The 21,832-nt window shown below is 47.4% G+C and overlaps 1 protein-coding gene across 3 annotated transcripts in view; it reads left to right on the plus strand.

Annotated features, from left to right (window-relative positions):
- EGFLAM (EGF like, fibronectin type III and laminin G domains) overlaps positions 1–21,832 on the plus strand; it is a 161,899-nt gene that overhangs the window by 134,027 nt on the left and 6,040 nt on the right. For all 3 annotated transcript variants that reach the window (XM_032471204.1, XM_032471203.1, XM_006185144.3), the window contains exons 17-21: positions 2,519–2,635; positions 3,414–3,594; positions 11,003–11,081; positions 14,046–14,189; positions 20,894–20,977. In XM_032471204.1, the coding sequence (XP_032327095.1) occupies positions 2,519–2,635; positions 3,414–3,594; positions 11,003–11,081; positions 14,046–14,189; positions 20,894–20,977 (605 nt within the window). The remainder of the gene's footprint in view (positions 1–2,518; positions 2,636–3,413; positions 3,595–11,002; positions 11,082–14,045; positions 14,190–20,893; positions 20,978–21,832) is intronic.

Raw genomic sequence — 21,832 nt, forward strand, 5'->3', positions numbered from 1 at the left:
AGGGCTGGTTCCCATGAGGCCGCCCTAATTTAGACACGAGTGGGAAGGCCCCCAGCCTAATCTCGGTGAGTTGAGCCTCCATCAGATCTCCCGCCAGGGGGTTCTGCTCCCCAGCTGTCCACGCCATGTTCAAAGGCGAGGCTGACCGGGGCCGTGGTCTTGGAGTTTAGAGACCGTGGGGGCAGGGATTAGAGGGTCTCACTGGGGTTTTCTCTAACCCAGCCCCTAAGCGTCCCGACCACACAGACGTGGGACTGCTCTGCTGGCTACATGGAGAAATACCAACAGCCCAAGTTGAGCTGAGCTCTCTCTGCGGGACTCAGAGGAGAGGCGGTGCTTCCCAGAGCCTCAGGAAACCCCAAGCTGGGGCTTTACTCAGGTTTTCCAACCACTTCCAGCCGAACGGAGGTGGCAGATCTGGTCACGTAGCCTGAGTCCAGAGCAGCCCATGTTGGTGGGGTCTGTTGGCTTCTCTCCTGCAGCCCCGCGTGGGTGAGGCAGCTGCAGCCCTGCCTCTGGGCCACAGGAAGGTGGCGGGGGAGGATTCTGATGAGCTGCCAAAAGGGCTCTCACCCCACAAGACCCCGCCCCCTTCACTGGATACCACCAAGTAACTCCAGGTTTTTTCAAAACAGCCTGCTTCTCTGAAATCTCTTTGACCCTGCAATCTTCCTCCTTTCCTCATAGTATTTTAGTTTCAGGACAGGATTGAGATGGTGCCTGTGGGTGTGTGCTGACAGCTCCTGCCTGGTTCCATATTCCCTCTGGCCGCAAGAATTGCTGAAAGCTCTTATTTGATGACCTCCTCACTTCCCCTACTAGTTAAGTAAGAAGCCTCAAGGCTGCCCAAAGGCCATTGATGAAAGGCAATTTGGTCTGCCTAATCCCAAACCTCTCTGCTGCTACCTGGCTGGACCGGGCCACCGTGAGCTCCCCTAGATGGGGCATCCTCCTCTCTGCTCTGCCTGTCTCCCCTTCTCCATCTCCACTGGACCCCAGATCCATTCTCCTCCTTCTGGCCAGTGATATTAAAACACAGATCTGACTATTCTCTCTCCTGCTAAAAACGCATTGCTTTTGGGGTGAATTGCAAATTTCTATCCATGTGTGACCTGGTCCCTCCTTACCTCTGCCCTGTGCCTACATTCCTTCCAAGCCCTGGCTTCATCCAGTTTCGATACTTCTAACTCTTCCTCATCTACCTCCCTGCTCCCTGTGTCTAGGGTCGAGTGTAGGACACCTCCTCTCTGCCAGATGTACCCATGGTCACCTGGCGGTCCTCACAGGGCTGATCCCACCTGCTCATTTACTTGCCTGTACTCCCCTCAGTGTAAGCCTCTGGAGGGCAGGGACCTGGTCTTCATTATTAACTGTGGTTTGTGCAGCACGTAGTACCTGGGAGACGGTAGGTACCCAATAACATTTGGGTTAATTAATAAATAGTTAAATGCTGCTACTATTTGTATTTCTGTTGACCATAAATCAAAAGGAGACAATAACTTACATTACCCAAAGCATGTATGTCCCCAGAGATCTCAAATTTTAATTTATTTCTGTATGTTATCTTAGAATATTTTAACATTTTGCTTAGGACTCATGTTGAAGGAGGTTAGATACTAAATATCACACACGGCATGTTATCTGGCCCAGCCACTGGAGTTTAGGCTGGTGAAACGACCGGAAGCAAGGGAAGTCCTTGGGGATTGACAATTGGGGAATTCTCTGAGAATCTGAAAAAAGCTTCTCTGCCCCTTGTATTTGATAACAAGGAATGCCTGCCCCCACCCCCATGCTTGCCCTTTCTCTTGGCCTAAAGAGGTTCTATCTTTACCCTTAGTGATTGCAGTAACAGCTGCTACGCTGGAATGCTGATTTTGCATCCACCTCTGGGCAGGGTTAAATCAGTGGGATCTCAGCTGCCAGGACAGGCTGGACTGTGCTCTAGTTGGGCACACACAAGCCCAAAGTATCAGCAGCTTATAATAAGAGCTTATGTCTTACTCGTGTTACATGTCCATCAATGGTCAGCTGCAGCTTTAATCTGAGACCCAGGCTGAAGGAACAGGGGGCGGGGGAAGAGGGCATGGTGAACCACTCCTGGCTCTGACAGCCTCTGCCCAGAAGCGATTGATTGCTCTTCTTCTCATGTTTTATTGACCAAAGCAAGTTACATGGCCCCACCTGAGATGGACAGGTTGGAGGCAGTCTTCCTGCAGGGAGGGGTCCTGCTGATGGAGCAGTCTACTGCATTCGTCACCACACATCTGTGAGGTGTGACGTGATGACTCCCATTTCCTAGCTGATGAAACTGAGTCTCAGAAATGTCCATTAATTTACACACATTCAAACAGGTGGTAAGTAGCAATGCAAAACAATGCAAAGATCAAACCAGACTGTCATGATGGGTCTTGAGACTGTCTTTACCGTGAGTTCCCTAACAGGGAACCAAAAGCACATTTGGTAATCTTAACCATCTTTTCTGAAGTTATACCGTGTTTTGTTCTGACTCTGTTGGCAGGGAGGCTTCACCCAGATTAAGTGCAACTCAGATATTTTCATTGGTGGGGTCCCCAATTACGATGACGTGAAGAAAAACTCGGGCATCCTCAGGCCATTCAGTGGGAGCATCCAGAAGGTACCGGTTTCCCTTCCTCATTGTATTGTGTGACCTTGACTGCAGGCAGTGGAATTGAGAACTGTGATCAGTGCACCCAAAAAGGAAGCTTGGAGAAAGTTTTAACATTTTTAAGATTATGTTTTTTAATGCTCAGAGCATAGCTTTCCAACCCTGCTTTCTTATAGCATCTGCTCCTGGGTCTGTGCCCAGCAGGCATTCTGCGAACTCAGTGAAGATGAATTTTTACAATGAATCCACTAAAATATCCCCAGAGTACTGAGGAGGCACCCAGCATCAGATCGCTGCAGACATTTCTACGAAAGGGAAGGAAGCAAATGGAGTCTCATGGCGACCATTGCTTCACATGAGAAACTCTTTAAAGTTACTGATGACTGGACTCCACCCACAGAGATTGTGATTCAGTTGATCTGGGTGGGGCTTGGGCATTACTACATTTCTTAACCCGTCCCCCTCCCATGATTCTAATATGCAGAATTAGAACCTGAATTTTGTGGTGACTGGGACTTCTCTGAGACCTCCCTGAGTGGCCAGGTCTTCCCCGAGCAGAGGAAGGTGCTTGTACAGTCTTGTAAATGATGCAGATTCTCCCAAGTGCCAGATGTAACCACTTCGGTTCCTGTATCATTTACAAGACTATGAAAGCAGCTACTGGACTTGCTCTCTCTTTTTCAAAGCTCCTTCACTAGGCATATAGTTCAGCTGGTACTTGGAAATTGGAGAAGATTGCAAGGATGTTTTCTGAATTCCTGAATTTCTTTACATTTTCTCTCCTAAGATCATCCTAAATGACCGGACCATCCACGTGAAGCATGACTTCACTTGGGGCGTGAATGTGGAGAATGCAGCCCACCCCTGCGTGGGGGCCCCCTGCGCCCATGGGGGCAGCTGCCGGCCCAGGAAGGAGGGCTATGAGTGTGACTGCCCCTTGGGCTTCGAGGGGCTGCACTGCCAGAAAGGTACATGGGGGTCTCAGGCACTGCTTCTGGGAGCAGAGGGAACGGACAGACCATTTGGGGGATTGCCACTCTTAAAGGATGAGTTGATAACCTCAAGACATCCATACTGGTTATTTTGTCAATGATATCAGTAACATATTAGATAATTAATTACATGTAGATAACAGTAATTATTTAATAACAATTAAAATGCAGAAACATTTCTGTAAACAGTAATTAAGACCCCTACTCCCTGGCTCCTTCTCTGAGAATCGCCTCATGATTGAACAACCAAAAGGTTAACTCATAAATGTGGGGGTTTCCAGGACCCTTGCTTCTCAGCTACTCCCAGAACCTGTCCTGAAAGGTAGATGCCTGGGTGTTATAGGCTGATCAATATTTTGACTAAATATTTTTGACTCCTACCTGTGAATGCTATAAAAGAGAAATCGCCAAATTTGGAAAAGTATAAATTGTATATTAATTGATTCCAAACTTAAAGTATGAATAACCTTCTGTAGACTGCTGTTTTCCAGGCTATATAAGTCGTGCCTCAGTTTTCTCATCTGTAGAATGGGAATGGTGGTAGCAGTATTACCTAACACAGAGAATGGTAGTGTAGATTAAATGAGGCAATGTGTAGTCCTTAGAAGAGGAACGCGGCAGTCCATATTCCTCAGAAGAGGGCCTGGTAAGTACTCCACCAATACTGATCATTATTATTCTTGGTGAGAAAAATAAAACCCATCAGCAGGTGCTGTGAGCTACTCAGCTTCCAACTTGCCTTTGTCTGAAAGCAGAGCAGGTCCCAGTCCACGGGCCCTGCTGGACTGAGCTGTCCACACCTGCTCACAGGAGAGAGAGGCCGCCGAGGGGTTAAGAGGCCTGCATCACATAGCGGCAGCACGTGGGGCCATACGGACCTTCTTGTTAGACTGTCAGGATGGCCTCAGCTGTCCTTTAAAAAAAAAAAAGGTAGACAGGCCTGAAGGAAATAAGGCAGCGATCCTAAGTGAAGGCATGTGGTCTCTCTCTTTCCTGTTTGTTTCAAGTTCCTGATTTTTATCAAAAGTAGGGCTTAGAGGAAAACTGTAAACTACAGGTAGATATTTTGGTACGTGGAATGATAGAAGTCTTGGAAAATAGGAAAGATGCCAATTTGCCAGTTGGAAGACTAAGCAGCATTTTATTGACATGAGTTTTGAAACCTTCACGGCAAGTCATATGAAATATGTTTATTAACATCACTCACCCTAGTGATGAACCCTCAGACCAGAGGAACTGATCCATCTGTGAATGCTCCTGATTATAATTCGAATGAGCAAATCACAGGTTAACTAGTAGCATGTACTTGGAGAGATTCAGTTCAGGTGTGGCCCAGCCATTCAGAAAATTGCCTCTAGATTTCACATATCAGTGTTTGAATCTCCTAGGTCTCCAGTTTTGCTGCAAGCAATTAAGCTCACTCCTGCCTTACACGCTAACACCAATGGTCAAGATAGAAAATCCAGGCTTAAATGAACATTTAGCTTTGGAATTAAAGGAGGAAGGAAAGGATAATTTGTGATCTTGTTAACCCTCATTTCCTGTTACAGAACGTTAGCCAGATGGATGTTAAGTGCTCACATGTATAGCTTCGTAATGACAGGTTCAGGTTCAGTGAGAAATCTTACCAGAATGAAGAGTCAGATTGCTGGGGAGGACCTGGGCTTCCTGGCAAGAAGATCCAAGGGAGCGGACAGTGGCAGGGGGCATCTAAGGGGCATTTAGGCCTCTTTTTCTGCAACATCCTAGGCTAGAGTCAAGCTTAAAAGCCAGGCAGAACATGAGCTGCCCTAGTGTTGTATCAGTATTGCCTTGTGCTTGGAAACAGAGTGCTTCTGGCGTAACAGCAGCTGATGCCAATCCCAGGAAGATTCATAGACAGGAGGCATGGCCTGTATCACATAATTTCCTCTCCTGTGACATGGCTTGAGAAGATTAATGGGACTCCGGGTGCAGGTTCGGGCTGTTAAGCACAGGTTTTCCAGGCCCCAGCAGGTACTCAGTGGTGCACAGTCACCATCCAGATGGCTGTGATTTTGCAATGAGCTTCTAGTCCTGGCTAAGGACTGAAAAGAAAGGAAAGAGGGATGGCTAAGCACACCATTCTGTCGAGATGCACGAGCACAGTCTAAACGTTTGGGTTGATTCTTAGTGGGAAAGACCGAGAGTGGGTAGAAGATATCTTTGGTTGTCAGAGAGCATCCTGTCTAATCCAGCAAGGTGATTCCTAGCCTCATATATTTAAAGATTTGTTTTTCTCACTCCCTGATTAACATACCATACTTCAAAAGCAAGTACCTGTCCCTAGTATCCCGTGCAGAAGTTAAAGCAGTCCTTGTACTTTGAGCAGCGTGCTTTAGAAACCCTCGGCACCAGGCCCCACTCAGTCCCTCCCAACGGGCACCTCCCCAACAGGAAATGAGTTTGGAGGATCCTCAGTGAGTCTGGTTCTCTCTAACCTTGTCAGAGAGAGTTTGTAACAGGCAGGCAGATCCCACTGGGGCCCGAGTCAGGAGATTGGATGCTTGTCCTGACCTCTTGGGCCACAGGAGGGCTGAGGCCAGAAACTGAGACAAATCCTGGAGGGCTTCCAGGCACCCAGACCATCAGACCATCGTGGTGGTTTCTGGACCCTCACCCTGCCCTTGATCTCTGTGAAATGAGAGGCAGGAGCAGAGCCTGAGCCCAGACCAGGCACGGGGCTCCCCCTGAGCTGTAGAAAAGGGAGCCTCTTTTCCCAACTTGGGGTAGGAAAAGCCAGAGGTTCTTCTAACTCCCAGCCACAGCTTCAGGCACCAACAAAAACCACAAGGCTTGGTGGTCTTGTCACCTTCTGTTTGGGGGCTCTCACTCTTAGGTGCCTCCTCCACCTCAAACCTCAACACTCTGTGCCACAACCCAGTACCGAGGCCCCTTTCTCATCTCACCAGAGGGATGTCAAAAGGCCTCCCTCTTCAAAAAGATATTCCCCAACCTTAGAAATTTCTTTCCTTTTTCTCTCTACTCTCGTCCAAATTTACCCACCTCATGACCCAGTCCCTCAGAGCTCTTGTATCGAAGTAACTTACTAACAAGCTAAAGCAGAGTATCTCGAAGCCATGGGAAAAAATGAAGTTCAAAGAAATATCAACAGCTGTTTTGCACACACACACAGAGACAGACAATATACATTATACACAATATACACGAAATATGAGGGGTGTCCTGGGGTCAAATCAACAGGGTAATCCTGCGTAAAGACAGTTAAATGCTCTCTCTTCTGCCGTCCTTCTCAGAGCTTTTGCTATGCTCTGAGTGTCTAAGACCAGGGTACAGGATGCAGCTGTTTCCTTCTGGGGTTCCCCCAGCCAACAGCAACCTGGCCACTTGGGAAAGAACTCTGAGCCCCCGTCCTTTCTTCCCTTCCCTGCAATTCTGCAAAGTCCAGGCTCCGACCGTGCAGGACCCTGCAGGCCACTAGATGGGGGTGTTTCTCTGCAGCAGGTGAGCCGCTCCACATTCACTCCTGACACCAAAAGCTACCAGGCTTAAAGGGTCACACGTTTGTAGGGGATGCACAGTCCTCAAAGATCGGAACCTGCCTGATCTCTCCTGATCTACCAGATGCACAGTATTCTGGACATTTTACATTGCATTTAGTACATTCTCATCGTATTGCTGGGTCTGATTTGGGTGATTTTTTTTCAGGGGTGGGGCATCCCAGTGCATAAAAAGAATAGCTTCAGTAAATATGGGCTGGGATTTAAGCAAACTCAGTATGAAAAAACATATAAGTTGTGCAGACTACAGGGAATTTCTTTTCTTGGGATAGGGTATCATTAAACAATGAAAAATTGGGGGATGTTCAGCCGAGATGTTGATCTTTAGAGAGTTGAAGGCTGGTGATGTAGAAAGAGATTTTTTTTTTTGCTGTTGTTTACTTTGTGGCTGCAGAGTCAGCTGCCTGGAACCAAGACTTCTGTACCAAGCAGAGCTGTCCAGCACGGGAGGGTGCTGCCCTGTGTGCGAGTGGCTGCCCATCATGGAAAGTGTTCCCTGGGGCTGGATGGCCATCCCTCAGGATGTTGTTGGGAGGAGTCCTGGTTGCTGGGAAAGCTAGATTACAACACCCCGGGTCCTTCCTTCACTGGTCCTGGGACTGTATGAAAGAGCCAGCAGTCCCTTCTACTCTTTATAGTCCGCTGGGAATTTCAGGTCCCTCCAGTGGAAAATTCGCTTTGCCTGGCTTGTACGCTGCTGTTCATCAGGGTATTTTTGTGTCACCAGGTGGCCCAAGCTTTTAGGTCTAAATGTGAGGAAGCACCAAAACCACTTTCAACTAGTGCTTTTGCATCAGAAAAAGAGGCGATATAGAAAAAATCAGATACAAAGTGTTCGGATACAATATAATCGGGTTTACAGTATTTAAACAAATCACAAAGGGCCAGAAAGGGCTAGATGGTCACTTCTAGCTGTAAAGGTTTAGGGCAGAATTAATATTTATCCACATATACTGACGATACTGAGTATATTCTCACCATTTTTGTGTTCAGTGGTGTCATTTCTGGAGCCCCTGTTCTTTGTTAATCACAGAATAACCAGGGCTCTGGAATCTTGCAGAGAGGGGTGGGGTGGGAATGAGGGTGAGATTTTTCCACTCCAGAGAAAAAAGAGGCAGCTGGCTGGCTTATCATTCCTGTTTCACATGCAGCCTAGAGCTGTGAAAAGTAATGGTTATTGGCAAGGTAAGTAAGATTCAGTGGGGATTGTCTGTTCAAGGTCAGGGAGCCTCAGAGGTGTCAGACACATGATACACAGGGCCACCGCCACCCACACCCCCACTGTGAGGCCAGGACTGGGGAGGTGTGTTGGGTGACTTGGTGCTCAGCATGCTGAGAAAAGATTTCCAGTGGTTCCTGTTGGGAATCAGGGTCATGTTCCCCAAGAGGAATGTGAATTCCTGCAGGGCACCGTGAGGGCCATAAGGCTGGTTTCCAGGGATCTATAAACCAAAGTAATTGGGATTTTACAGTGACTGAAATTCTGACTTTCCCTGTTGTGTTTCATGCTGGCACCTGGCAGAGTGTGGGAACCACTGCCTCAATAGTAAGTATCGTGAGCTCTTTGGGAACCCACAGTGGTGCTCGGAGCTCATGCCAGGGCAGGCTCTGGCCAGGCTGCGGGCACCGGGCAGGCCAGCCACCTGCAGAAGGGGACCTGGGTAAGTGGTGTGGTACTCAGACACCCTGGCCAGGCTGGTGGGCATCCTCCCTCCAAAACAGTGACCCTGGGAACACACTTGTCCCCCAGCTGGACCTCAGGAAGCGCCTGACCTCCTGAGCTGGGGGGCTTACCAGACAGCTGGACAGGATGCCCACAGGCCCTTTGAGGCTCTGTGTGCAGAGCACATCCTGACCATTTCCAGGAGTCCAGGGGAACCATGACTGTTGGCCACAGGCCTATATCCATGGGTCCATGGCCAATAAGAGCGGGTACAGGCCCTGCCTGGGGCTGAGGCAAACCCAGTGAGGGTGCCGGGGTGGCACTCAGCTCTGGGAAGGGTAGTCTCAGCGCTGGCAGCCTGCAGCTGGGGGCCTGCCCGCCCAGCCAGCTCCCTGGCCTGCCTGGGCTTTTGCCCTCTTACTTCTCACCCTCCCTTCTTGCCCTCCCATTTCTGTTTCTGTTCCTCCGGGTCCTCTCCCCTAGCCTCACCTTCATCAACCCCCTCTCTTTCCTCCACCCCGGGGATGCCATCCACCTGGCTCTTCCTTCTTGTCTCGTCTTCTCCTCTTTGGCTTCCATAGCCTTCTCTCCCCTCCTCTCCTTTCCTCCTCTCCCCACCATCTTTCTACTCACTCCTGCCATCTTGCGTCTTTTTTTCTTTCCTCCTTTTCTTCCTTCTTCTCCTACTCGCTTGAACCAGAGGGAGCTGGGCCGGTGGCCTGGGCCAGAATTTAAGAGACAAGGCCTGTCATTTCCGTCTCTAATAGGCCCTGCGGGTGGGTCCGCAAGCCCTCGTCCTGGGCTGGGCTGCCTCAGAGGACAATGAAGCAATTTCTTGGATAGTTACCTCGGAAATTATCTTTTAAATTTTTATATCTCTTCCTCTGCTTTTCTTTTTTTTTCTTCTTTTTTCCCTTTTGTTTTCTATGAAGAATTTGGGAGCATGCTGTGGGTGACCTGCCAACACAGGAACTTATATTTGGGGGCCCAAAGTCATTGGGTTTGTGGTTGGCTGTATCTCTGTTCTTTTCTGCTTGCTTCTTCTTAGAAGTTCAGTTGAAACTCTCCTATCACCCATAGTGTCAGTAATAACACGTTTTCTCTCCTGGGTGTGGAGTCTTTGGTTCAGTGTCTTCTTTGCCCCAGCTGCATATTTTTGTGAAACTATAATTCGTTTTATCAGCTGGTTTATTCTCTCATTTTGCACATTTCTTTGAACGTGAGATTCAGTCTACCTTAATTTCTTTAAACCACCATTTCTGGGTTTTTCTAAAGAGGAAAGAGATAATGTTATTATCTCTTTGGAAGAAATCCCCTAAATTATCCCTAATTCAAGTCACCAAACATGACTACTTAATCTTTTTTTTTTTTTTTTTTTTTTACTGTGTGGAAGAGGGCGATTGCTCAAGAAAACAAAGTGATGAGATGTTGGGAGGAAGGAAATACGCTTCTAAAATATTAGAAAATAAAAAGAAGTGGGCTGAGGGCCAGAATTGAGGAGAGACACTCTGGTCCGTGGTCTGTTGCTCTCTCAGCTGCATGATCTTGGGCAAAACCTAGATGACTTTGTGCCTCATTTTTCCTCGTCTATTAAATGGGAATAACCAACCCTCCCCTCCCCCCTTACTCCCTGCTACCTCATGTGATTGTGGTGAAAATCTTGGGAAATGCAGCACTGGAAGGTGATCAGCAGCAAACAGTCAGAGCCTCCTGTCTTCTCCTTCACCAGTATCTGAGGTCATGGCTGGAGGGGTTCTTGGCCAGACTGGCTTCAAATAAAGAAATCCTGGTGGGTTTTGTTGGGGGACTGTTTCTTCTGCCTCCCTTGGAGAACATCTCTGGTCACCCCCAGCTGCTCCCCACATGGCCCAAGACCCGCTCTCTGACTTCCAAGAATAACTGGGCACGTTCATAGTGCAAAGGCTTCTTGGTAGTGCTGAGGCTGATAACGGTGACAGCTGGCCCCGGGGAGGGGAGACAGGGAGGCGCCAACTCCAGGCCATCAGGCCGGGCAGCCTCAAACCTGGCCAAGTGCATGTGCAGCCAAGAGGAAGAGGCTGACTAGTTGATAAATGTCCTATTTCCAGGAGCTGGCTCTCTTTGTATCTTCCTGCCACATGGTTGAGTGCTGGGGTCAAGAGAGCCACATCCCACGTAACCTCCATTTTCTGTTCTGTCTCAGCCATCACAGAAGCCATTGAGATCCCGCAATTTATCGGCCGCAGTTACCTGACGTATGACCATCCGGATATCCTCAAGAGGTAATAAGCTTCCTCAGGAACCTTCCTTATATCTTTTAGGGATCATTTCTCAATATCTTCCCCAGAGATTTTCCTTATCTTGCATGCCAAGAGATAATTCTCAAAGAAGACATGCGAAGTTAGCCACAGCCCCAAGGGGAGAAAACATACCAAATAAACATAGAAACTAGAACAAAACAAAACAAAAAAACAAACTAAAAAATGCAGGCTTTCAAACAACCCCATTACAGACAACCCAGACCCTTTCTGGTCAAAGGGCCTGGAGAGAGGGACACACCCAGCCCCTGAATCTCTAATATTCAAGCTTGGACAGCAGTGAGAACTTGGTGCTCCCAAAGGCAGGGTTACACGCGTGTGACTCCCCAGCACGGCAGTCAGCTTCCTGCTGCTCTGTGGCCAAGGTCTGCCTGGAGCCAGCAGTGTAAGGGTTCTGGTGCACCCTCAACCAGACAAACAGCTCCAAGTCCTTGTCCTACTTTGCGTCTTTATCAAGGAGGTCCGCTGTCCTCTTCAGGCTATTTCCAATTCAGTGAGAGGCTCCTCAACTCTCTTCATGTGGATACAAGAGTGTGGCCCAAGGAGATGCCCAAGTCACAGCTGTGGCTTTTAATCACAGATGGCAGAAGCCCCAGCCCTGCTCAGGAGTCCAAGCTCCAAGTCTGGAATAGCCTCCTTACACAACAAGGGGAAAATTGGCTCCAGGCAGAGCCTTCAATCGAATGAAGCTCATCTTTGACACCTTCAGTTGGTCCTCTTCTCTTTCTTTTCCTTCCCTAGCTCTCTGTAGTTTCTGGTGTGCCACCCCCACTCCATCCCCAGCACAGTCATTCTAGATTCTGTCTGTTCTCTTCAGGTTGATCGCATCTTCACAGATTCAGACAAAGCTTTAAGCCAAAGGTATCCAGTTCTTGGGGTGGAATTGGGTGGCTTTTCAAGGAACAAAACTGGTTGAGAGACCTTTTCCTGGGGCACTGAGTATCCCTAGTGACTCTGAACACACACCCGACAGACAGGGCTTTGTTTTCTCTAATACTGTGTTGTATTTATCAAGGTTGTCTTGCATGGGCCTTAGGGAAAGTGGATTCCCAGCCAAGAAATCCTCTTCCTTCTTCAGCTGTTTCTCTCCAGAGATGGCATTCAGTCCCCAGAAAGTGGGAGTGTGTGAACAGGGCCCAAGTCTCCAGCCCGCTGGTACTTAGTGAGAGGCACTGGATGGTTCAGGAGAGCAGAAGGCTTTGGTGAAAAAGTAGGAGGTGCAGGGCCCCAAAGCAGAGCAGTTCAGTGGCACTTGTATGCATACATGTAGGTGCGTGTGCATGTGTGTGAAGCTGTACGTAAAAGTCAAGTTCAGGGTCTGTTTCAGTTAGATGGCTTTGGGTATAAGTAACAGAAAACTCAGCTCAAAATGTCTTAAACATGAAGAGTATTTATTATTTCATATAACAAGCTGTCCAGATTTAGACTGGATCCTGGATTGATTAATTCAGAGAATCAATTGCATCATCAAAGACCCATCTTTCTGCTTCAGTATATTTTCCAGAGGCCATACCTTTTGTGGTTACAAGACAGCTGTTTATAAGATGCTCATTAAATGGCTATAAATCATGGCAATATCCAGTTTTAAAAAATATGACTTTTTTTAAAAGGAAAGGAATCTTTCCTAGAATCCTCCTGATAAATTTCCTCTAGCTCATTGGACCATAGTGGGTCACATGCCCACCCCTAAACCAATCACTGCAAGATAAATGGAACCATTGTGATTGGCTAGTACAAATCAGTGTATGCAAGGCAAATGAGGGACGGAAGGAACCTGGAAGGAAAGACTGGGAAAAACAGATCTCTACGGAATGGCCCAGGACAGAACTGCTCTGCACCTGGCCTGGCGGAGAAGTCAGCATTATGGACCCAGCTCCTTGCTCACCATTCTGAGACCCTCCATGCGGAGGGCAAACTTGAACTCTTCCTGTTGAGATCAGGATCTGTGAAGTCTTAGACAAAAGTCCCCTCCACTGTTCACTACTGAATGCACTCTACGGCTCCAGGCCAGGTTCGTGAGACAGATAGGGGGGTGGTACACATGACAGGAAAATGGAGAAAGGGACTTTTCCAGAAGTGCCATCTTGGTAGCAATATTAAATTATGTTTCCTCTTATCTCACCTTCTATTTAAAGACTTCATGGTTGCTTTTCTGCCTACATCAGATGAAATACTGGTCACTCTAGTGAGACTGGATCTCTGAACTGGTCTGTTCCCAAGAATTGACAAGAACACCCCTAGAACTGAGAGACACACAAGCACGTGACCCTGCTCCCAGCCAGGACCTGACCTGCCTCAGCTCCCCTCCCTTCCTCTCGGCTTCCTGTTCCTCTCCACCCGGCCTCTGTTCCAACGCCTCTTGAGGCCATTACCCCATCAAGGCGCCTTCCTTGTTTGACACTCTGTCCCCTCTCAGTCACTCCTCCTCTGTCCTCAAGGACAGTCACCTCCAGAGATGGCCATCCACAGCCATGATCATAGCCCAGAGCAGCTGCCAACTTGAATTACTCTTGGTAATTAAGGAAACCACTTCCTTTTGGGGAATAAGGAACACTTTCTCTTGGACCCTTGAGTGGGAGGACAGGAAAGAGGGAAGAGGGAAGACTGAGGTGTGTATTGGGCGTGCAGGCTGTGTCTGTGGCACTGGCCAGAGTCTGGCTAATCTGTGACTCATCAGATGCTCTCCTGTGGGGTTTCACCACACCTGGGGAGGGATACACTCCTGCAGAGTGAGTAGCTCACTTTCAGGCCCGTGGCATGACTCGTGGTGGTGACGCCTTTTCTAATCTCTAGGTAGTAAGTGTCAGAAAAGTCTGATTTTCCTTATAACTAGCTTCTCGGGGCTGGCAGGCAGAACTGGGATTACTTAGAAGTGGATGTTGGTGGAGACTGGTTGTTTAGGTGCAATTATTTGTGTATTCCTTCTAGAGTGTCAGGATCACGATCAAATGCATTCATGAGGTTTAAGACAACTGCCAAAGACGGCCTGCTGATGTGGAGGGGAGACAGCCCCATGAGACCCAACAGTGACTTCATTTCCTTGGGCCTTCGGGATGGAGCCCTGGTGTTCAGGTAACCCCTTCACCAGCTGCCTTCAGCATCACCTTGCAGTTTTTTTCAGACAGTGCAGATCATGTCAAACAGAGGGCTGCAGAGGGAGCCAGAACCCAGTCTGCTAGAGTGAACTGTTGCCTGAAGCTCTGGGTTTATATGAGGCTCCTGGTCTTTCCAGGATCCATCTCTAGAGCAGCAATTGGCCAACTACAGCCTGGCGGCCTCATCTGGCCCACCACGCATTTTTGTAAACGAAGTTTTATTGGAATACTGCCTTCCTCATTCATTTATATATTGTCTACGACTGCTTTCATGCTACAGTGGTACACTTGAGTAGTTTCAATAGGGAATGTATGGCAAAGCCTAAGACATTTATTATCAGGGCCATTTAGAGAACAATTTTGTGACCCCTGTTCTAGTATGTTACTGTCATATACTCCCCACTTACAAATTAGGAAGGAGAAGAAAGAGGACTTTGATACAGCTGAGCATGGACAGGAGTCTTCGGCCCAGTGCTCACCAGCTCAGGCAGATCTGAGGATCTAAAGTCAGGAGACCTGGCTTTATACTCTGGCTCTGCTCCCCGTTTGCTGTGGAGCCTTAGGAAGGAGAATGCCCGCTTTCCCGTCTCCCACTGCGAAGCACAGAGTCATACCTCAATAGAGCAGCCCAACATTTGGATTTTTGTAAATGTCTCTGGGATAATAACTGATAAGACAGTTTCAAAAGTTCTTAACATCTTTTAAGTGAATTTAGACTGTTCTCATATTTGTCAAATGGGTAGCTATGAAGCAGTTAAAGGATTACCTGGACTTTTCCTCCCTACCAGAAGCTGGATGGGAGATGGGTGGCAGCTAGATTCCCAAGGGGCAGGGACCAGCTATTTAACATGAAAAAGCTCCTCTAGAGATTGTGATGACACAGCTTCACCTGAGGTTAGAAATAACTTACCTAGACCAGTGGTTCTTGGAGTGTGGTCCCTGGACCAGGAGCACCAGCATCACCTGGGAACTTAAAAGCACAGACTTTCAGGCCACACCTCTGACTTACTGAACCAAAAAAATATATATATATACATCTCTAGGGGTGGGACCCAGCAATCTGCTGTTTCTCCAGGTGATTCTGATGCCTGCTGAGGTTTGAAAATCCTTCTCACTTTCTAGACCATTTGCTCTATGGGGGCAGGAAATTCTCTAGCTTTTCCTTCTTAAATCCCCATCCCTGCCAGCACAAGAGTTCACTCAATGATAAGGAATTAACTGGAACTGAAGTAGACAAAGGCAGGTAACAACTACAGAGAAGATGACTTAATTCTGGAGCTTGGGGGTGGGGTGGGGTCATGCACTGGGATTGCTGACAGCCAGGATTGTATAATGTACGTCTTTTCAATTTGAATAAAAGGCATTTTGAGAGGAAATGTCACTCATCCAGCATCGCGCTTGCTGCACAGAGCACTGGGTGCTCGTGACGCGATCCTATGGTGGTTGGGGACTTCGGAGAGCCGCGTGTGGTTGAAAGCTAGAGGCTGCCGGGGAGAGAGCAGCCCTCAGCGTCTCCACCCCTTTCCCCCTGGCCCCGAGGTCAGATGCTAAGCTCTTCACACCCCAGTTTCAGGCTGGCTGCCGCAAAGCCATTTTCTTGTGGTTTTCCTGTGGTTAACCTCGCCAAGGCCTCAAGTACTTGATTGTGCCCAGAAAAGGGAACTGAAACAGTAGCTCAGCCGTGGGTGGGAGGCCCAACTTCCCCCCTAAACCGCCCATGAAAACCTATTCACCAGCCACCCCAGCCGGACAGGGAAACCAGAGCTGCGCTGGGCGGCCCCGCAGCTCCCACCGGCTCTTACTCCCGGCCCTGGCCAGACCTCACGCCCCCTGGGCATCCTTCTTAAAACTTCCCTCCATCCTGACCTGTTTCTTTTGTTACCGTTTTGTTCTCAAATTTCTGAAAATTGGCCCCGGGTTTTTCTCCTCAGCCTGGCGTTCTGGCTGTGTTCTGTGTCAAGGGCGCACGGCTTAGCCCGGCGGAGGCAGACCTCTGCGCTCATTCCTGGGCTGGGAGCCCGGCATCGCTGCTTTGCTGAGTTTCTTTCCTCTGGGCGCTTATTCCCACACATCATTCCCCAACACAGAAGTACAGAGGCGCTGCGGGAGGCTGGGCACCGAGAGGAATTCGAGTGTGGCCAGTGGTTTGAATTTGGCAGCGCAGAGAGAGTCATCACTGGGGCTTGTATCGGAGGTCGGTTCCTGGCCCACTCACCCCCGAGATTCCGGTGGCGTTGGTCCCAGTGGGCGCCAGAATCTGATTGGAAGCGATCAGGAACCACGCCCTGAGAAACAGGGTCTGAAGTGATCAGAAGCCTGTGGGCTGGACAGTCAGACATGCTTGGTTCCCACGACCCTGGGATCCCTTGCAAGTTACCCGAGCTGGTAAAAGTAAAGTGTGAGTTGTGAGGCCTCAAAGAGTTCATTCACGTAAAGGGCTCCGAGCAGGGCCTGGCATATCTAGTTAATAGTGATAATGATTATCAAAATTACTATCCTTGATCAAGTGTGTTCTGTGTTCTGAAAACTCAGATGCTAACATATGTAAGGGAGTTGGCACAATGTACAGACTATATAAAATGTAGCTATTGTTATTGTAATTGTCAAGAGTTATTTTAAATAAGGCCCTGCTCTTAAGCCGCTGACATCAGTGGAACGTAGAGAGTGAACTGGTCTACTGGGTGGACAAACCATTTTGGAGGTTTTGGTGTTTGATTTAGGTCCAAAGCAAGCAATAGGAAAACTAAGATGAAACAATGTAGTCTCAACTTTCTTGGCTTTCTTACTGCTCAAAGCACTTCTGCCAGAGCATAAGGAAGGGCAATGGAATTCTTAAAAACAAAAAACCTGATTTGGGTACAAGATGAAGTAAGAGAAAGGGAATCAAAACACTCAGCTGAGAGTGTGGTTTTTTGTTGTTTGCTTTGTTTCATTTTGTTTCATGATTAAATATGGGTCATAAAACCAGGTGTGTAGAAATTCTCCTGGAGATCTTTCCCACTAATGTTCCATGTGATCTTGGTGACATTTTCATGCCACAGAGAAAGGGACACAATCTGACATTAGCAAATGTCAGGCTTTACAGGAGGCACGACAAAGTGTAAGTGAGGATAAGTGCCACCACCTGGAGGCAGGCAAGTGGCTTCCAAAAGCCTCGCCTGATGACATTTCCTGGTGGCCCAGCCTGGTGCTCAGCCTCCTTCCTGGTTCTTCGTACTCACTGAGTTGAGTAGGTAAATGCGGACCAGGATAGCCAGATTCATAGGACATTGATAGAGAAATCAGACATGCATTTATTTGTTCATTTATTCATGCATTCATGTATCTTTTTTTTAAAAAATTGAAGCATAACTAAGTGAAGTAAATCAGAGAAAGACAAATATTATATCATACCATTTATATGTGGAATCTTAAAAAATGGTACAAATGAACTTATTTACAAAACAGAAATAGACTCACAGACATAGATATCAAACTTATGTTTACCAAAGAGAAAAAGTGGGGCAGAAGAATAAATTAGGAGTTTGGGATTAACAGATACACCTTCTATATATAAATAAATAAACAACAAAGTCCTACTGTATAGCACAGGGAACTGTATTCGATATCTTGTAATAATCTATAAAGGAAACGAATCTGAAAAAGAATATATATATCTAACTGAATATTTATATATATTTGCTGTACACCTGAAACTAACAGAACATTGTAAATCAGTATGCTTCAATTAAAAAAAAAAAACCTGAGGTGTAATTTACATAAAGTGCACACAGATTAGGTACACAACTCAATACATTTTTAAACACGCCCTCTCCCAATGAAGGCAATGGTTGCCTTCTTGGTTACTTATTATTATTTAGAAGAAAGAAATTCCAGGGTGAAGTATCAGGTGTCTGGGGAGGGAGGGTGGGTGTTATCTGGAAGGTCTGAAATCAGAGATGGGGGATTGGAGCATCGGGCCATAGACATGCCACCTGGGCCACACCCACACCTGCAGTGATGGCTGGACTCCTGTCTGCTGGATTCAGTGTTGCTCCCTTGTGTACAGTCTGACTCTCTGCATGGAGAATGTGTTGTCAGGCGGGAGAACAGGAGAAGAAAGCCCATCCTGTATCTAAACACAACTGAAAGTTTCCCATTCACTGGATTACAATCACAGTCCAGTCTAGCCTCGCTGTAGCTCGGCCCAAGTCACTCTGATTCTGAGACCTGGGTGTTCCTGAACTTTTTGGTTACGTATTTACAGCCTGTGGTTCACTCTCACACTTGACTACTCTTCCAGCAAAGGCTGACCCCTTTAACTCCTGGTGGCGACTTTCTCCTGTTGCTCGTTCCTCCGGATGTGTTGTCACTGCTGACTGTGAGCGGCCTGCAGTAGTGCATATACTTGGGGTGGTGGGATCATTTGTTTGGCTCCTACTTACCGTGTGGCGTGCTCTTTACATATGTTATCTTATCAAGTCTTCCCTACGATCCTTCAGGGATCTTATTACTCCCATTTAACAGGTGAGAAAATTTAGGCTCAGAGAAATGAAAGCAGATTGCCCAAGGTCACAGAGCTAGTAATTAGCAAGTCTAGAAATCGGGGCAGGTTAGTCTGATCTAAGTGCCCAGGCTTGTTCTGTCATCCCGCGCTGCCTCTCATAAAAGCCACACATAGTAATTCAGCTAAGTGTCTGCCAACCAGCTCTCAGCTCTGTTTTATCTTCATTCATTTCTTCCACAAGCATTTGGCTACTGAATAATGAAATCTGAAAATTCCACCTCCAGGCTGCTTTATACAAGGAGACACTTGATGTGGGAAAATTCATTAGAAACAGTGAGTTTTTCTGAGTCAGAGTGACAGCTTTGTCTCCTAGTTTGTCAAGTCACTCGAGTTCTATTCTTGGTTCAGTGTCTAAGGGCTGGGTGACTTCTCTGAGCCCCCGTTGTTAAAGAAAGGACCCACAGTGCTTTCCCTGGGGAGAGCCAGAGCTTTCTCTGCTTGCACTTTTCTCAGACTGAGTGTATGCAAGAGGTCAGTGATTAATCTGGGTTTCCTCTCCATGTGCCTATTTCTTGGCCAGTGAGCTAAAGGAGAGACATGTCCTCTTGCAAGATGAGGAGAGAGTTGTCCGGGGGAAACACATTTGCCTTCAAAAGCATGATTACATAGGCTTTATTGTATTATCAAGGGGAGATCTAGGCAGTTGGCCCAGTGCCCAGCCTAGAACTCACTAAATATTTGTTGTACTGAATTAAGTTAGAATAATTGAATGAACACTGGACTAGGAGGGATATTTCTCTCTGGTAAACAACATATCCATGTCTTCTGATACCCTTAGGATATCAGGGTATCTGGAAACTGAAATAGAAAACAGAAAACTGCTGAGTGGATCTGCTATCTGAGTAAACTGTGGTGGGGTGGTGGGGGTGGGGCAGGTAGGACACCAAGTCCTATACATTAGCTTTGGGATTTTAGGCAAATTCCCTTCATCTCTTTGGGGCTCAGCCGTCTCTGCAGTGTTTTGTCCTGTTTTGTTTTTTTGAAAAGTGAAAACACATATATTAGTTTCAGAGGGCTGCCATAACAAATCATGGCAAACTGGAGAGTTTAAAATGATAGAAATTAATTTTCTCCCAGTTCTGGAGACTAGAAGTCCAACCTGGAGGTGTTGGCAGGGTGGGTCCCTTCTGGCGTCTTTGGAGGAGAATCTGTTCTGTGGCCTCTCCTAGGTGCCGGTGGCAGCTGGCGAGCCTCGGTGCGCCTTGGCTTATAGATGTGCCATTCCAGTCCCTGCCCCTGTCTTCACAGAGTGTTCTGCTCTGCACCTCTCTGTCTCTGTGTCCAAAAATTCCTTTTTATAAGGACACCAGTCATATTGGATTTAAGACCTCCTTAACGCCGTATGACTTCATCTTAACTAATGACGTATACAAAGACCCAGTTTCCAAATCAGGCCACATTTTGAGGTTGTGGGTGAACATTAATTCTGGTGGGACACTATTCAACCCAGTAAAACACATTGCAAACGATAAAGCCCATCTCGTTCTTTACACTATAATACTGTGCGTGGGGCCCGAAATAAATCAACCCTGAGGACATTATGCTAAGTGAAAAACACCAATCACAAAGAGACAGACACCATATGACCCTACTTATACGTGGTACCTAGGGTGGTCAAATTCATAGAAACAGAAAGGAGAGCGGCGGTTGCCAAGGGCTGAGGGAAGGGGGAATAGAGAGTTGTTATTTAAGGGGTACAGAGTTTTGGCTTTGCAAGGTGAAGAGTTCTGGAGATTGTTTGCACAACAGTAAGAAAGTACTTAATACTACTGAACTGTACAGTTAAAAATGGTTAAGACTATAAATTTTACCACAATCAAAAATAAAATCCAGATTTGGGGAGTAGGATATAGCTCAGTGGTAGAGTGCATGCTTAGCATGCATGATGTCCTGGGTTCAATCCCCAGTACCTCCATTAAAATTTTTTTTAATTAAAAAATTAAAAACCAGTTTTGATCATTCATGGCCTAATCTGGGAACCCAGTGTCTTTATAACATTGATTTGTGTTGTGTGAAGAAAGCTAGATTCTGAGTACCAAAGAACTTTCACCCTGAGAATCATTTGTGAGTGAGCGTCTACCTGTGCCTCAGTGCCTCACTCTGTTCTCTGTCTTATTCTCCTCCGACGCCTTTAGCTACAACCTGGGCAGTGGTGTGGCATCCATCATGGTGAACGGCTCCTTCCACGATGGTCGGTGGCACCGAGTCAAGGCTGTGAGGTGAGTCTCTGCCATAGGCGAGACAGTTAACCTTGGCCCCATGTCCTGTTCTCCACCCGTGCCTAGCATCCCCGCCTGACCCAGGCCATTCAGGCATCTTGCTACCAACTCCCCCACTGTGCCCTTCACTGACGACAGGCCAGAGAGGCTAAGCTCCCAGCTTGTCACTCAACAGAGAGCTCCTGGAGAAAGCGCTTTTTGATGGCTAAACTGGACAGGGACTTCGCCTTCTAGTGAGACCTAGATTACCTCTCACAAGATAAGATTCCATGGCAGGTGACTTTGAGGGATGCTTCAAACCCCATTATGTGGACAACTGCCCCGCTCCTTGTTTTTGGACCTTACATTACCTGAACCTTAGAAGCCGTGTGTACCTGGCCCCAGTTACACGCCTGCCCCCTGCCGGAGCTCACTCCCCCGACTTCTGATTAGTGTAGGGTGGAGCATTCCCTTCCAACTAGTTTTACTATCTATGTTCATAGCCCTAACCATATATTTTAAGAAACCAACTATCAGGCCCAAATTGAACTATATTAAAAAAAAAAAAGTCAATCCTGCCACATTTGGTGAAGGTTCCAGGAGATGAGGTGAACAGTCTTTGGCTTGGATTCCTTGAGAATTTATCATAGCACTTTCTGAGGGGCGGTCAGTGGTTGAGGCTGTGAACAAGACTTGGGAAACATAGAGCTACCATGGTCAGTTTCCTCAGCTTACGTATAGGCTGTGGTGGGAGTCTTGCTAGACCCCATTCTCTTGTCCACTCTGCCTCCTTTGGTACCCAGGATACAGGAGTCAGGATACCGAGGCAGCTCTGTGCCCATCATCTGCCCAGGTGGCCTTGAAAGCCCTTGAGAA

Source organism: Camelus ferus, chromosome 3, assembly GCF_009834535.1.
Source record: "Camelus ferus isolate YT-003-E chromosome 3, BCGSAC_Cfer_1.0, whole genome shotgun sequence".
Lineage (NCBI taxonomy): Eukaryota > Metazoa > Chordata > Mammalia > Artiodactyla > Camelidae > Camelus > Camelus ferus.